The following is a 17,749-nucleotide window of genomic DNA, read 5'->3' as shown; positions in this document are numbered from 1 at the left end:
CCCAATTTAGATGTTTCAGGAAGCGCTGCGCGGGCAAGACGTCGGTAAGGCGAAACCTAACAAATTATATGTTCTCCAACTTTGTTTTGGGAGAATTATAAAAGTATTTGGGCACTCAAAACCTTGATAATGACATTTTCGTTTTTAGCACACAATACCGGCCATGTGTTTACATACTATATTTACTAATACAGAAAAAATACAATATGGTGGACGATGAATAGCATTTTTGCATTTGAGTGGGGTAGAGGGTTTCCAATTAGTGATAATAATTGCTGAAGTGGAGAAAATGCTTAAGACGCTTCATATTAGTATTTTAGTGATATAAAACTATACCTGAACTTCAGAAAATTCTAGAAGATCCCATTACACTCCTGTGTAAGCCTTGAGCAGATACTTTTGATTCATCAGTTTCTTTCCTAATGCAAAGTGCACAATGCTATATGAATTCCGTTCATATTGGAACATATTTATGACTTATACTTGTGAGAACGGTTTACCCAATATTGCCTTGGAATTTTTTCACAAACTATGGGTCATTTGAAGAAGCTATGGAGCTTGAAAGGTACCCCTTGCATCTATACTTTTATGATGCTTAGTTATTTATTCGAATGGTTCAAATTGTTAAAATTATCACAAAAATATAATCGCCTTAGTCTTTACTATAAGCCTTTGTTTGCCCACCACTGAACCAAAAAGCCTAGATATTTGTGATATTAAATACTTAATAGTAATATCACGTTTCAATGTCTCAGTTTTGAAATGATATAAAGAACAGTGTCAGTCATACTTAAAGTATAAGCTTTATATGAATGCAAAACTAATTTTAACGTCAAAACCCTTGCATGTTTCAGTTACAAATGACTCCTTTGGTATTTTCTGTATAAAAATATTACAATTATAATTTAGGGTTCCACTGATGACTTGTGGCAATTTGGATAGACCGAATATATTAAAACTGGCTTAAATATATATATGTAAGTAAATTCCTATTACGAACATTGTAGTATGCCATCAAATACCCAGTTCCGACTATTAAGAAATATACTTTGGAAACATTTTTGGAATACTTTTCAATCGTTTTCTGGTTATTTTTATTTATGTAAAATTTAGGAAAACGCATTTAAGATATAATTAATTAGTTGAAAAATGAACCAACAAAACATGATAACGAGTACGAATAGCAAATAAACGATCAACGATCAAATTTCCAAGCATGTTTGGCACAGGTATTTGCGTTGACAGTTTTATTTATACACAATAACATCTTGATTTATTAAATCAATTTGAAAATCTAAGCAACTGTGTGGTGAAATATATATATTTTGTGTAAAACACTATTTGTCCAGAATTGATCAGTGTGTAAAATCTGGCCATCACTGAAAAAAAACATAAAAACGTCGAAACAAACTTATTGCCAGTTTTATAAGTAATTGGTCCGATTTTACGCTTCCATATAATTTTTTTTTTTAAATAGTCTTACGCCAATTTAACTCCATTTCAAAAATAATTAAAACGTTTTGATCCTGCTGTTTCAGTGAAACTGAACAAGAAAACGGCAAAGTGAAAGCCTAAGTCAAATTCAGGACTCCTTAGAAAGTAGTTTAACTGGTGAAGTTGAGGTGATTTTTTAATAAGTTTACCTTGAAGAGTTCATACATGGCCCTGTATTTATGTTCGCATACAGGTCTATGAAACATGTAAATTATGTTTTATTATGACTCTTACCCTACCGGTGCACCTGGTCCATGCTCCCAGTTTTTAGTGGAGACCGAGTTGCTCATTTGCATTTGTTGCTTTATATGTATGATTTTAGTTACTTTATGTTCTTTGTTGTGTATCCCTGTTTTCCATGTCTGGTCTTTGTCCTTGGATAACATTCTTTTGATTACCGCTATAACCTTAGTTTCCTTGATTACGCTTTCAAAATGGTATTTCTTCAAATAATATTATTAATTTTAAATAAGTTAATATTTTTATTATATTACACCTGCACAATAACAAACTGTACACAATGAACAGTTTTTGACTGGTAAAACATTGGAAAAAAAATCCTTTTCTGTACATACGGGGTTTCTAATATCAACTTGACTGGAAATAAGTTAAGTTTAGTTGAAAACCTATATTTTGCTTTTATTTCCAGTCTTGTTATTCAAACTAAAACATAAAAGTTTTCAGTAGTTACCTGTTTTGAATTAATTTATCTGCATACATGTATGTACTTTATCTTAAACACTTACGTGTCCATAATCACTAGTTTATGTAATTTATCCTTTTGTCAAATTAGTCATTTACATGCATGTGTTATGTTGCAGTAATCATCAACATTAATCATTATTTAAGCTGTCATTCTAAAACAGTAGTAGAATTATTGTTACAATGTTACATGTTGAATTGTTGAACTACAATTAACTACATATATTTTACCAAAACATAGAAACTACAGCTACATGTAATATAAAAAAAACATGAAATTTTCTAATTAGGAAAATAACATGTTCAAATGTATTAATACAATATGTACTTTTGCTGAATCACCTTTTCGTTCACTTGTATTCAATTAATAATTTAGTATATGTACATTTTATAATTTGTTATTTTAAAATATTATATATATTAAAGCATTTTGCTTACTAAAGGAATTGTGCATACATGTAAATAAAAAAAATATAAATGTTGACCGAGGCAGATTGAGAATTACTTTCAATAGGTCTTTACAGAACTCAATGACTTGCACACACACATTAGACTCCTTAGTCCATTACTCCAGTTTGGTCAAATGAAGGACAATGAAATTCATATACATGTATGCATGAAAGTAGATTTTGTGATGAAATATTCATTTTGTTTCAATTGATTTTAATGTTGTTCTGTCTTGAGTCTTTAGTTTTCTTTGTAGATCAGCAGATATTGCAAAGCATTATGCAGTATGATGATGATTGTACTGTTTGTTAAGAACAAATATTTGGGTATTCCAGTCTACATTTTTATGCATTCAATCTGATTGACTTAATATATTTGCTTGATATTTGAATAAGAACAGTTCTTTATCTTAAACATTGATGAAGTAATAGTTAATAAATTAATTTAATATCACTTGTCAAAGCAGGTTTTGAAGATGTGTGTACAAAAACATTTTTTGAGTGGATGTCAATTCAATGAATCAAACAACTTTAATATTGAATATGTTTTATTTCCACCAGATGACTGTTTATTATCCCAGTGGAAAGAGAAGATCGTTTATACCAGACGTCTCTCATAGAAATATTTGTAGGGCCATCCATAGAAAAGTAAAAGTTGAAAAAATCATAGTTGATATTGTAAGTAAAACACATTCTGAAATTATAACTGTAGCTGCTGCTGGCCTGGTTTCTTCGGATTTTGAAGATATATGCAAACAAGGATCTGGGGCAATACTTCAGGACAGATCATATTCTGGAATCGTTGATTGCCAGTGGGATAAATTCCGCAATGAATTACAGCTGAAAGCTCCAAACACTTTGACAATAATATCCTCAACATTCAGTAGCATTCCATTAACACTTACTGTTACTGTTCACAGTGGGAAATGTGTTACATGGTAGAAGTTAAGAGATTTCATTGTTGTATTACCAAGTTGGATTGTTGTTAACACATGGTGCTTGCAAGCAAAGAGTAAGTTTTCGTCATAAATGTGTACAAGTAACACGAGTAAGGGTAAAGTAAATCTTTGTTGGAAAATTTTTATTGTAGTTCAAAGAAGGTTTACATAGTAATTTTGCTTGATATGTCATTATAATTATTAAGATTACATGTACATGCAACTTAAATGATAAAGAATGATTACAGGTTTAATATTAAGGATACAGTTTACACATGTTATGATGTAATTGTCTATACTATTTTCATAGGATATTGAGCGTTTAGCAAGGCTTGGTTTGACAGTTAGTCCAAGATCAATACAAACCAAATTTTCATCATGGGAAGATTCCCTAGACAAGGAGGTTGCACAACTGAAGGATGCATGGGAAAAGGGAGAAAGGATGCTTCAAAATTTCAAATTGTAGGAGACAAAAACATTTTACCCTCATATAGAACTCCTCAGGACAAGACTCTTTCATTACACCTGTTTCAAGTAGTTGCAGTTGTAGACCGCATTGTAAATAATGAGATTACATTACATTAGTTCATGAAGAAAAGCGATTGAGTGTTGCTGATTTTATACCATCAATAGAAGAAGAGAGACATTTGAAAAAATAACTTTCATTTCTAGTAGCATTATCAGTGATAGAGCATATGGGCATTTTCACACCTGAGTATGAAAGCATATTTCCTCAGCACCTAGAACATGAGTACTGTCATCTTGCAGGATAAAAAAAAACAAAACAAAACAAAAAACAAAGCAGGTAATTTTATGTAAAAGAACTGGTCTTATATCTGAATGCAGCTATTTTTTCATGTGCTGTCAATTATAGGTTTCGTGTTTACATATTTTATGTGCATTTTTCAATCTAATAACCACCATGAACAATATGCATAATAACAAAATAACAATTTTTCACTTCCCCATCACCCAGGGCAAGGCAATTTTAGTGTAGTTTTGATGTTTTTTTTATGTTCAATTTTCCCATCGGCAAGTAGAAATCCTCAATTTTTGCTTTCTGAACTCAACAAATTCTCTTGAATTGAGAAGGAGGTATTCTTTATTTGGGGTTTTCTTCTGAAACCTAAAATTTCTGTTCCACCTTGAACACTGCATGTACATAATTATGTGCTTTACTATGCAAAAATGCTTAATAAGTGAGTAAATATTTAGTTTATCATTATACTAGAAGTGCACTTTATGAAAGTTATGTTTGATTCCTAACTAATTCAGTTACATGTATTTCAATTCTTCTTCAGTTTCCTTTAGGCTTATTTAAGAACAATACCCAGGATGTGATAAGTATTCTGAAGAAATAAACTGCAAACTTTGTACTCTTGACAGAGAATGGAATGCTAAAAGTTTTCTTTGGAGGTACTGAAATAAGCATAAATCAGCTACATGTAGTCTAAATTAATATGTTAATATTATTTTGTTCAAATTTATGATAAAGCAGATGAGAAGGGGTTAACCTTTGCATATTCCTCTGACAATTTTAAATATACATGTACGTAAACTACAGTCACATATTTTTTTTTCGATGTTCATCCTTTTAATTTTTGAATTATTTCTATGCCTGCTAAGAACTTTACTTCAGTGATAATGTTCATAACCATGTGAAATTTTACTTTACTCAACAGTTATATGTATATTTCTATTGGTGATAGATTGACAGATGAACGGGTGCAGTCAGCACAACAGGCCATGGTAAATGTTGAAACCCCAAAAGATAAACTACAAGGTTTTATATCAAAAGTAGAAGACTGGCACAGAATAATGAATGCTCCCAGTTTTTAGTGGAGTCCGAGTTGCTCATTTACTTTTGTTGCTTTGTGTGTATGATTTTTGTAACTTTATGTTCTTCGTTGTGTATGTCTGTTTTCAATGTCTGGTCTTTGTCCCTGGATTGCATTCTTTTGATTACGGCTATAACCTTGGTTTCCTTGATTACTCTTTCATAGTGGTTAGTTCATTTACCTAATATTGTAAATATAAAATCAGAAGGTTGAACTATATAAGCAATGTTATAATGTGTATGGTTTGTAATAGTTATACGACAGGAAAAAAAACGTGTAGGAAACCAATAAAAAGGCTGCTTTCTAGACTATTAGAAATTTCTTATTGAGCACATTTGTCAGAAAATAGCAAAAACTTGTACAAAGTTCATACTTGGTTTAAATAAAGGTCACTATAATGGATTCCTATTAGTCACATTGAAATTTTATTTAGATGGCGGCCAGTCGAAATGTTTATAAAATTGAGAACAAAATCATTGAGGTGTAGAAGGTGATTTCAAATACTCTTGTGACAATAGGGGGAGTATGGGGAACACCATTTAAGATGTGTATAAGAATTATTTGTAGTTGGAAATTTGTTTGGTTTATGCTGGTTTTAATGACATAAAAGTGGGAATGGACAGGGTAGTACTTCATCCCCTCTTCACTCCCCAAGACCACCGCTAAACGACCCCTTCATTTTACCTTGGTTATGGTTCCCAACCCTAATCCCCTCATTTTTTACTCCCCAATTCCCGACTCTTCAACCGCCATTTCCTGTGACCTCCACCCCTTCAACCACTGGTTCCCACCCCTTAATCCCCATATAGACACCCCTGACTACCTCCCATTAAAAGTGATTATAAGTGTTTTTACATAATGTCTGATGTCAGAATTGTCTGGGTTAGATTTACTACGTTTCCTTATCAGTATGTGCATTAATTTACTGGCAATATACAAGCTTACACACAGTTCTCAGTTACAGAAATCTGCTGAATGCCACGAATGTAAAAGGAGAAGTCAATAATGCTTTCAGGGCATATACGATGTTTTACTACACAGTATTTGATGCTTGTATTTTTTTTTTTTTTGAGCAGTGTGATTCTAATAATAGTGATGAGGTACAATTACCACCAGGATTCCATGAAATGTGTAAAGAGGAGAAAATAGATTGGCTATTTGGTGTATGTGGGGATGTTGTAGACCGATGGTTTTTTGACGGTACTAATGATATGTTTATGGAACTGAGGGACATTTTAGAGGTTCCTGACCATCCAGAGAATTATTGGGCACTTAATGATAAGAGTAGGTTTCCATGCCATTTCTGTGAGAAGTCGTACTCCCGCTCAGGAAGTTTAAAACCCATTAGCTTCAAGAACACCGACACGGTGGTCCTAAATTGTAAAAGAAAAAGAAAAGGTCAGCTGCCAAAGACGACGATGTTTACAATTAAATACTTCTTGTTTTCAATCTGACTGCTCTCCTGACAGAGCTAAAGATATTGTTGATGGTAGAAGAGCTGTTATGTCAGCTAAGTATGAACTTCCAGTTTTTAACAAAACAAACAAATTGAAATATGTTATAGGCTGTGTTCATTAGACTGCACTTTCGGAGGAAACATTATCCCCAGAACAAAGAGAAAGACTTGTATTAAATAGGACAGTCAACATTCAAGGAGGGAAAACAACAACATAGCATTGGACGAGTACATAGAAATGTTGAACAGAGATAGCAAAGACATTGTAAGTGGTCATCAAACCTAAGAAAACATAATAGCACATTCAAAGGCATATCCTCAATTAATTAACTATACAAAACATTTTGACATCATAACAAAGTTGAGAAGAAGAAAAGGATTTCATAAGCTTCCTAAGTATAAAGAAGATGTTGGAAAAATAGTAAAAGAACTCCAAGAAACTAATGCATTCCATCAAATACCAAAAAAAGGTAATTTACTTGCAAAGAACTATCCTGTCAGAGCAATCCATTTCATTCATCATATAGATGACTAACAACCATGATTAATAGACACAGGCCAATCGAATCATTTAGATGGTTGCGTGAAAAACACCAGTGAGAACTTGTATGCAAGATGATATGAACAGACATTTTGAGCATCAATTATAGTCAGTTACATGGCTCGAGGTTTTTTTTACCTGTTTGGAAATCTAACTAAAGTCTTTTTTGGCAAAAAAAAAAAAAAATATTAAAATGTGTGATATTTTGTAATATTTCTAAATGAGAAAAAAATTGTATTATTAGAAAATGCATTTATAATATTACAAAATGAATTTCTAATATTGAAAACTATTTTCTAACATTACAAAATTGTGTTTTCTCCACTTTGGTTAAGTTCGCGCCCTATATAAATATATGTAAAACTTAAACATATTAATATGAACAACCAAATCTCCTTTAACAACGATTTGATGAATAAAAAGGGAAGACATTGGAACACTTTCTAAATACTTTAGTAGAACCGTGCGAAATGCGATTCATGGGTAAAAAGCTTACACATTCTCATTTCTGATAATTTGTTTGAATTGCCATAGTAATCAGAAAGAAATACAATTTTTCAAATAACCCATGTTTTTCGGAAATAAAAATTATATAGATTGCAGTATAGATTTCAAAATTAAGGGAGATCACCCTGCAAATGACATTCAAATACAGTACCTGTGAGGGATAAGGGATGAACTTCCCATATTATGGGGTATGGGTCAGTGGGGAATGGAAAATGGGGCAATGAGAAATTGGGGATGGGTCAATAAGAAATGGGGTATTGGGCAATTTGGAATGGGGGGTCAATGGGCAATATAGTATGGGGCATTAGGAATGTGGAATGTGTACGTGGTAAATGAATAGGTCAATCGTTAAAAAATGTTCTGCCCTAATTTTTCCGTAAGCAACGTACCTAACATAATCCAATGATTGTCACAGCAATTGGAAGAGTTTTAAATATGTCTTTTAGAATATTTTTGTATGATTATAGGAGTCGCAGTTCATTATTGATTTTTTTATGTTTAGTTTATTTATAGAATATTTAATTTCTTGTTATCATAGATTAAAAATGTTCGCGCTTATCTGCTTTCGAAACGTACGTCATTCTTGACTTTAGACTGACATGATTTTGTGTCACAGAGCGACGTTCGCATAATTGAAATATTGATATTTTGAACATATTGGACAATAGAAACAAAACCATTTTTTAAATTAAAAACGTTGATTTCCTTTCAATTGTCAGACATGTATAATAAGTGTTGCAACCACGAAACGGATAATAATATTGCCATTTTTGAGAAATTGGACTCAAATAAATGTGTGGCAACCACACATATGATGATCATTTTGTCAATTATTACATTTCAAACAATTATTGTAGACCATTTAGGAACTTTCGAGTGTTTACACTTCTTCAAATTTCAAAAATATTATATTTTGAAGATTTTGTATCGAAATATGAGTGTCCCAACCACCAACTGTATACTGATATTGACATGTTGTTTGGACCATAATTGAAATTAAAACTGTTTGCATTCATACAATTTGTAGAAATATGTCATTTTGGACTAAAATAAATGTGTTGCAGCATTTTGACAAATGTTTACAGTCTTAACAATTATTTTAGACCATTAAGGATATATAGTGTTCACACTCATTTAATTTGCAAAAAAAACCATCTATTTTGTAAGAATTTGGTCTGAAATAAATGTATCACTGTCATCAACATTGACTTATATTGACAATTTTAATATTTTATACATTAGTTTTAGGTATATTAAAAGTGCTCGCATACATACACTTTGCGTAAATATATGACATTTTGAAGATTTTGGATTAAAATATTTTAAACTATAGTATTGGATCATTATTGAAATTAAAACTGATCGCACTCATACAGGTCGCAGAACATGTCATTTTTAAGAAATTTGACTGAAATAAATGTTTCGCAGCCACGTATGTGATGGTTATTATGACAATTTGACTTTTTGAACAATGATTTAATTTAAGACCATTAAGGACAATTTTAGCGTTTTCATTCATTTAATTTGCATAAATATCTCATTTTTGAGAATTTAATGTGAAATATATAAAGCCATCAATAAAACACTCGTATTGACAATTTTAACATTTTAAATAAGAAGTTTTGGACTGATAGGTATATTAAAAGTGTTTGCACACATACGTCTTGCTAAAATATGTCATTTTAAAGATTTTCGATTGAAATATGAGTGTCGCTAACACTAACCGGATACTTATATTGCCATTTTTTTATATTTAAAACATTAATATTGGAGTAATATTAAAATTAAAACTGTTTGCACTTATACAATTTGCAGAAATATTTCATTTTTGAGATATTTGTCTGAAATAAATGTGTCACAGCCTCAAGTACGATGCTCAATGTGGTCTGAAAGCCAGACATATAACGCTTATCATGAAATTGCTTACATTTTAAACAATGATATCAGTCCTTATTAAAATATTTCTTTGGAAAAAAATCCATATGCTTTACGATGACATGCATATTTTTCATTATGTTAAATTCATTGAACATGTCTGTCTGATAGCTGATGGCTGACCAATCTATAAAAATGTACATATGTCAAAGTGTTCTATGTAAAAGAATTATTCAACCTGATTCCCTTGAGAGGTGGCCATATTATTAATTTATTGAATTGACTAAATAAAGTGACACGGTTATTATTTTTTTGTCTGACAAGAGTTCCTGATTTTTAATTGCCGTGAAAACAAAAGGCCACGATTAATAAGATATGCATGACTAGAGGACTATTAAAAGAAATACACTCCAAATTAATTTGTCATTCATGTACTAACGTAAGGAACTACAGAATAGATAAGAAATCCAGACATAGCTAAAACATTCGACCAGATGCATCGTTTGGGTAAGAGCTTTGTTGTGTATCGGCAAAGTTTGCCATGCAAAACATTGAATGTTGCAATATTTTAATCAAGTCTATTTGAATGAAATGGAAAGTTTTGAATCAAATAAAGTGCCCCAAGAAAAACATTCTATTCAAAGCAAAACAAACAAAGTCATTTACAACAGACAAATGAAAATAGAGGAACAATTATGTAATTGGTATATAAATATTCTGCATGTAATTTTGAAAACACCAATAATCAAATCTTGGAATGCTCTTCTAACTAATTACATATCTTGTTATAGTACGTAAAACCTTCATCCTACATTCTTTTTTTTCTTTTATTATGTTTGTGATTAATTCTGAGTGTACTAAACAAATGTTGTGCGGCCATCACGAAAAAAAAAAGATAGACATCGTTTATTCTGGGGAGTACAGAAACGTACACTTAATCAATGTCAGTTCTAAGTAGAACATAATATCAATAACATGTTTGTATTTACCATCTAAATTACTCAGCATAACATCTATGTAAGAATGATTGCTTTCAGAAATTGTTTTCATTTGGATTAACAAAGCACGAAAAATGCGTTTAACTGACATTTCTTTAAAACAAAACTGTCTCAATTACTTGTCAACAAAAAGCAATTCATGGAGTGAACGGCTAAGACATCCTTAGCTGGATTTCTAAGTCCTTGTTACCTGTATGAATCTTTATATAACGTGTCAGTTCATTAATTGTGTATTATACAAATGTGCGTTTTAAATTTACAACAACAGCCGGAAAGAAGTTTATGCTATCCGCTCTAATTTCATAAACACGATAATGACTATCATTATGATAACAAAGCAAAGCAGAATGTACTTGTGAATGTGATGAACATTTACAATTATTGATAATATATGCAATGCGACTTTTGTTACTTGCTATTTATAAGAAACATTGATTTACTTATTATTTTAGGGGAAACAAAAGTTTTGCTTAGAAAAATACGATATTGCTCAATCCAGCTTATCTAAATATTTATTTTTTATGTAACGAAATAAAACATCATCATAATTGTGAACTATGTCAACTTTCTATAAATGATAATGAATTTTAGTATTTAATACGTTTATCTCAGCCTTCAAGTTGTTTGATATTGACCAATACCAAATATTCATACATAGTCTATGAAAGTTAAAGAACGTTAATCTTTGCAATGCCTAAAAGATAGCCAATATACATATTTCAAATTACTCGATTGTAGTGCATGAAAACAATGACTATACCACAGGTCTGGATCTTAATGCATCAGAAAATCAGACAGGAAGTAAATAAGGCTTGTCAAAAACCAACCGAATTCAGTTTTATTACTTGTTCATAAGCCCTGATATTATAGATCGCATAACCAGTCTTAGATTTTCATTTGGTTGTTGCGCTTTTGAGATGAAAAAGTATATACATTGTACATGAAATTAATTGCACATTGCAAGCGTTATCATTTTTGATATGGTTTCTTTTGATTGATTTTAGTGGTAGATAAACGTATGATTTTCTAAAATGTGCAGATCTGAAAGCAGAAATGACTATTGCTATGTAAAAGTATAGCATATATAGACTGACAAACCATCGTTTGTTCGGTGGGTTTTTCTACACCATGAATCACTTTGTCATTTGCCTTACCCGAATTTTATATGGACTGGTATTTAGGCCATACATCAGGTTTTCAATGATGTTTGGAATAAAAAAAACGATTATTCATTATGCATTTAAAATATCTTGGATAGAATAAACTTGGATTTCATCCTTCACTTTTATTGTGACCGAATCTAGTATCGATTCCCCCATGGTATTATGATTTAAATCAATGTTCTTTTTCTAATGCTTACAGCTTGTAGAGATGCCGTGATTGCATGTCAGTTGTAAATTGAAAATTATTTTTTGTGTAAATCCTCTATGGCAAATGCGTATGAAGTTTTCATATCACAAATTATACGCTATGCCTGAGACTTTTTGATCCGGGCTAACTACTTACAATAAAGTTTCTGTAAAGAGTTACTTTGCTACTAGATTAAATCCATCATTACAAATGTTTTTTTTTGGTAGTCACGAAAAAACTCCTGGATTAATAAAAGCTGCATCAAGTTTATCTGTTCCTTTTCTATAGTATTCATCTGCACCATGAAATTGATTTGTTCACCGTATCATAGTTTCTTTTTCTTTCGTTTACCCCGGACGTGACATTTTACAAGCAACTTGGTTGGTGTTTCAAGAAAGGACAGGATTCTTACCCTACCTGTGCACCTGTTCCATGTTTCAAGTTGGAAGTCGGATCCAGGTTTTATTTACTTCTGTTCCCTTGTACGTGTCACATTGAATACGTCTCGTTATGTGTTCAATCATTCTGTCTAAATATTACCCAATTTTTTTTAATCGTCCGATTCCTAATGTCATTAATTAATCTTTTAGAACTATGAATAAAAGAAATCTTTATATGCTAAAAAAATGCAGGTTTTTATTTCAAGTTTGAAGTATAAAGTCTAAAATAAAACAAAAATTATAACAATTAAGTGTAAAGTACTTAATGTCACTTTTCGCTGCTTTCCTTTGTTTAACTTACATGTACAAGGAATATAGGACTGAGTTGATTATGTAATCCCTATCATTCTATTTAGTACTAAAATACAAAAAAAAAAAAGAATAATAACACAACAAGAAGCATATGTAATTTCGTTGTATTTTCAAACAAAGCAAATCTAATCTTGAACAAATGAGCAAGTTGCTGCGTGCAAATACATTATACTGCTATCATTGAGCTAAATAATTTTCAGAAGCCCCTCATTACTATGTAATAACCTTTAATGTTAATCTCAAAAGTATTTTACTTGATCGAATATTGTAATCACGTTTTCTTTGTATCATTTTATCATATACTGGCAATTTCCAGTATAATGTTTTTTTATGACCGTATTACATGTTTCGGATGCAGGTAAGGCATGCTAAATAAAAAAAAGATGCATAGTTGAGTCATTTAACAACTACCGTAATAGTTCACGAAATTCATATTAGAGCGCACTGTATCATTGGACTGCATATACTTTCACCTCTGACACATGAAGAATTGCTTGACGTCTTATCATCAATTTCACAAAGCGTGCAGAAACCGTTCGTCCACAGGGAAAAACTAAATGCTCTCCGTTCTTTGCTGGCCCTTCGTAATAAGCACACATCAACAATTCGTTGTCACTTTCTCCAACTAAAATATCTAGATTTCGCAATCTTTCACCTAAAATGTAATGTCAGCAAATTGCAGCTTTTGTTCACAAAAAGACAACAATACTTCAATTTTATTTCTTAAAAACGTATCAAACCTTAACGATCTATCTTGCATTTTCCATAATATGTCGCTTGCTGTTTGTTTTACATCTGTCAGTATCAATTCCCTATTTACACAATAAAACTTTTTCCTCCATTCTCAACTCCCGTTGCAAATAAAACCACAGAATTCAGATTATATTTTTATGTACAGCATCATTTTAGTTTATCTGCTACAATTTTGTAGATTTAAATTTTGTAACATTTATACAAAAAAAATAATAATATAGATACTCTAAAACAGATTTTCCCATGATCCCATCCGTAGTTCTTCCTATATGAGGGCTTCTTTTTCTAACCACAAGTATCATTTCGTATTCGTACATGTGTCGTTGAGAGTGCTGTTTACAAATACTTTATATTATCGAAAAGACAGATTGTTTACGGTCAAATCGAAATCGAATTGTCTTCATAAGAATAATGGGCCGACATTTAGCACTTCAGGTATTTAAATAAAAATAATATTGTAATGTATCAGGGAAAGAGCTTCCTAAATGAAACTACGAAAATGGCTAATTCCGATACAGAATAAAATAAGTAAAGTACATTGAACAGATGAAAAAATAGTTTCAATAGTATCAATTTTTTTATCACTTTAATAAATTAATTATAGCTTTACTCAGCAAAATATACCAACCAAAATCATTTATGTTTAAAATATAACTTTGTACGCATCACATTAATCAGGATTTAGAAGATGAATATTTAATCGCCTGAATTGAAAAGACTCCTCTTCACTTTTGCATAACATGTACGAATTAACAGAAAACTATTGAAAAGTTCTATGTTGTACCAGTTGTTTTAAGACACAGAAATTTCTAATAAAAGTTTAAAGGATTTATCTTCTTATTAAATTTAGCCTGATTCACATTGAACGATAGATTGATGGGCGATTACACGCAAGCTTATCAAATACCATAAATTCATCAAAACTTAAATATTAGCGTATTATTTGCTCTGATATAACTGATTCATTATATTTGAATATTGCAAACATTCTTAATTATACCAGAGCAGCAAGGTTTTCTGTTGATGACATCAACGCGAAGTACTTCATACTCGTTTCCAAGGTCAACGATCCAGTACGGAAATATATCCATTTGTGTTTCTTGAAACGAATCGAGAACCCCATCAACAGCGTTTTGTGCAAACTGATCACTCCACGTAGAACTTTGATATGCCATCTTCCCAAATGCAACTTCCATAGGTGTGCCAACATTCCTATCGTCTTGAAATAAAAAAAAAACGAGTCTTTATCATTAACAAACAAAACAATACAAATCAATAACAAAATGGATCGATATTTTCAAGGAATGTTTGCAGCCAAAAGAATTGTTTCAAAATTATAAGATCTAGATAAATATATGTCAAACACGTATCAAATGTCTTCATTATATGACTTTTTATACGAGTGGTACCTCTAATTTTGGAAGAGGGAGGTTTTGGAATGAATACGTTTGATATTTATGATTTTATTATTTTTGTTATCAGAAGTCTTTAAAGATTGGTCTTCGAGGAAGAATATTCACTGCTTTGTTATTCCGCTAATCGTGGATTATAAATAACAAATTAATTATTGACCTTAAGTAAGATTATATACAAATTGATTCTAAAAGAGGAAATTTTGTCAATTTGTGTATGAACAACTGAAATTCATATCAACTCAATGTAAAACAGAGCGGCTAAAATTCTCTGAAGAATAATGAATACATCATTTGACGGGTAGTGTGACGCGTATAAACCACGGACCCCAGTTATAATACAATGTGTATCGTTTGACAATGATTAAAAAGTTTGGTGTTTTGTCCGATATATAGCGTAAACTGAATTGGACCTTTTGCAGCGTACGGTAAAACAAAGAAAAATTGATAATGTTGAACATAGTAATGTCTCTCCAATGATAAAGTCTTGTACTGAGATGATTATTTGGTCAAAACCGACAAATATGACTAAAATGAGGTAAAGGAATCCGTTTCTGTAATCTATTTAATTTTCAGTTTTAGGTATAAAAGTGGCAATTCATTACCAGATGAGGGCAAAAAGGGGCTTTTATTAGTAATAAATAAACAAAACACATGTACATTTAAAATATGAACACCCGAGAAACAACTTCATTCATTCATGTACTGTCTTTCATCAAATGTAAAAATACTTATTTTCTTTCCGGTTGAGAACATGAGTATTCAGACAAGCTAGTAAAGAACTATTTTTCATGTAAAAAGGTCTACTCATCCTTCGCTTAGTGACTAACAGTTTTCTTCCTGATCGCATGTAGATTAGTTTTTTACCTGTAGAATAATTTTGATTAAAACAAAATCAAGGTTTTTGTATATTTACGGTATAAATGAAAACAAATCTACAAGAGAGTCATGACATTTAAGCGTAGTGCCACATACATTTCCGCATTGCTATTACCAATCAACAATCACTTCAGTTCAGCTTTATAATAAATGCACTTCAGCGTATTACCCAAGAACTTCCGCGTAGTGACCAACCCATTCCCGCGTTAATATTGGCAGTCAGCAATCACTTGAGATCTAACCATTGCGATTCATCGATATTATAAAAGCACTTCCACGCGACCATCGAACATCCGCGTTTCATCGCAGTGCCGGTTTTAACAATAAAAAAGTGCCTTATCACACCTGGCTCTTTGTTTGCGTTTGAATCGGAAAGCATTGAAGCAATGAACGCAGTTCTTTCCGACAGCGCGGTCGAGGTTAGCACTTACAGATTCGTGATGAAAATATTATTGGTCACCCATTTTTTTTATGGAAATAGAGTCTAGAAAGCACATTCATTAGTAGAGATATTTGACCACATCCGTACGTAATAAAAAAAACGAAAAAAAAAACTTTATCATCGTTGTTTGTTTTTTCCAATTACTTTTACCTCACATTAAGAGGGATTGTAAGGCCTTATAAAGATAGTTTAAACCCACAATAGATTCCATGCGCCTCTCCAAAGTCAGGAGACGTTAGTCATTAATGTGTCTTTGTGCCATTATATTACTTTTTAGTTTGGTTGAAAACATATCATCATTATGTTACCATGAATTGTATTACTTTTGTCGGCTTATTTAAAGTTTTGTTACACTTGTTGAAGACCTTTTGATGGTCTCTGCGAATATTTAATATTTTGCATGTAGATTGCATTTGTTACATTTTACGATACCCGTTTTTCTATTACTGGTAACAATATTTGTTTTTTAACTTTATTTTAATCATTTCACTTGTTTTTTTTTATTATTACTATATGCGTATTTTCCATTGAGCCATAATTAAATACGAATGTTTAACTGTAAAAACCAAAGAATGTGTTTCAAGACAACCTGCTATACCTGTAATAAGCCGACTTTGGCAGGGTGTGGTAAGCACGTGGAACAGTCCTTAAAAGATGTTCCACCAGGGAAAAGATGCAAATGTCATCGGAATTATAATTTGGGAAATAATGAAATGAAAACCTTGCCAGAATATGGTGCCAAATGCCTGTTAAGTACACTGGATATTCTTTCTACGCTAACTCTTTGTTTATCTCTTTATTCATTTGATTTGTAGTCGAATGAAATAATAAATGTTAAAAAACAAGTTAAGCAATATTAATTGTGTGCTCTGTGATCTCATGAGGTTCTTACCTTCACTTATCGTGAAAAATGTCCATCCTAAATCTTTCTTAGTCGTTGTGTGAGTAAACGTGTCCGAATGCAATAAACAGTTGTTATTATTCATATTGTAAAACGACAGACAATGTTGATTCATGGCACAAAGAAAAGTGCACTGGACCAAATACATGTCAACGTAAAATCCAATGTTGTCGGCATCTTGGTATGCATCAGCCATGTGCAGTTGATTACTAGCAAGGTAGGACTCTTTTTTAGCCTTCGTTACTATGTGAATTAACCAAAGATAGGTGATGCTTCTAATATACATTTCTTTCAAATTTAAATATTAACAGATATAAATCTACGCAGCGGTGCAACTATGGAACATAGTGTTAGTAGGGTCTCGATTTTATTCATGCACTCTACTAACGTAGCCAATGTAAATGATAAAGAAGTATGAACTACCAAACAAGAATCAAGAAATGAAAAGGATATGATTTCTAACTT

The 17,749-nt window shown here is 31.5% G+C and overlaps 1 protein-coding gene and 1 pseudogene across 1 annotated transcript; one reads left to right on the top strand and one right to left on the bottom strand.

Moving 5' to 3' along the window:
• Positions 1-551: 551 nt before the first annotated feature.
• LOC148609683 (uncharacterized) lies at positions 552-7,409 on the top strand (annotated as a pseudogene).
• A 5,644-nt stretch (positions 7,410-13,053) lies between these two features.
• LOC148609682 (uncharacterized) lies at positions 13,054-17,597 on the bottom strand. The gene is made up of 3 exons (XM_088540786.1): positions 17,276-17,597; positions 14,651-14,869; positions 13,054-13,552 (listed from the first exon to the last, which is right to left on the bottom strand). Exons 1-3 carry the CDS (start codon positions 17,568-17,570, stop codon positions 13,347-13,349), a joined length of 720 nt encoding a protein of 239 aa, XP_088396912.1. The 5' UTR covers positions 17,571-17,597; the 3' UTR covers positions 13,054-13,346.
• Positions 17,598-17,749: the final 152 nt, after the last annotated feature.

This window comes from Perna viridis, chromosome 8 (assembly GCF_037379345.1).
Source record: "Perna viridis isolate PV_CMFRI_1.1 ecotype Kerala chromosome 8, ASM3737934v1, whole genome shotgun sequence".
Classification (NCBI taxonomy): Eukaryota; Metazoa; Mollusca; class Bivalvia; order Mytilida; family Mytilidae; genus Perna; species Perna viridis.
This window is presented reverse-complemented; position numbering and strand designations above follow the sequence as displayed.

Coding starts and splice junctions, on each gene's coding strand:
- LOC148609682 (XM_088540786.1), bottom strand. CDS start 17,570: ATGTATATTAGAAGCATCACCTATCTTTGGTTAATTCACATAGTAACG. Junction 14,870..17,275: donor ATTTTTCACGATAAGTGAAG/GTAAGAACCTCA, acceptor TTTTATTTCAAG/ACGATAGGAATGTTGGCACA. Junction 13,553..14,650: donor CAGAAAACCTTGCTGCTCTG/GTATAATTAAGA, acceptor ATTACATTTTAG/GTGAAAGATTGCGAAATCTA.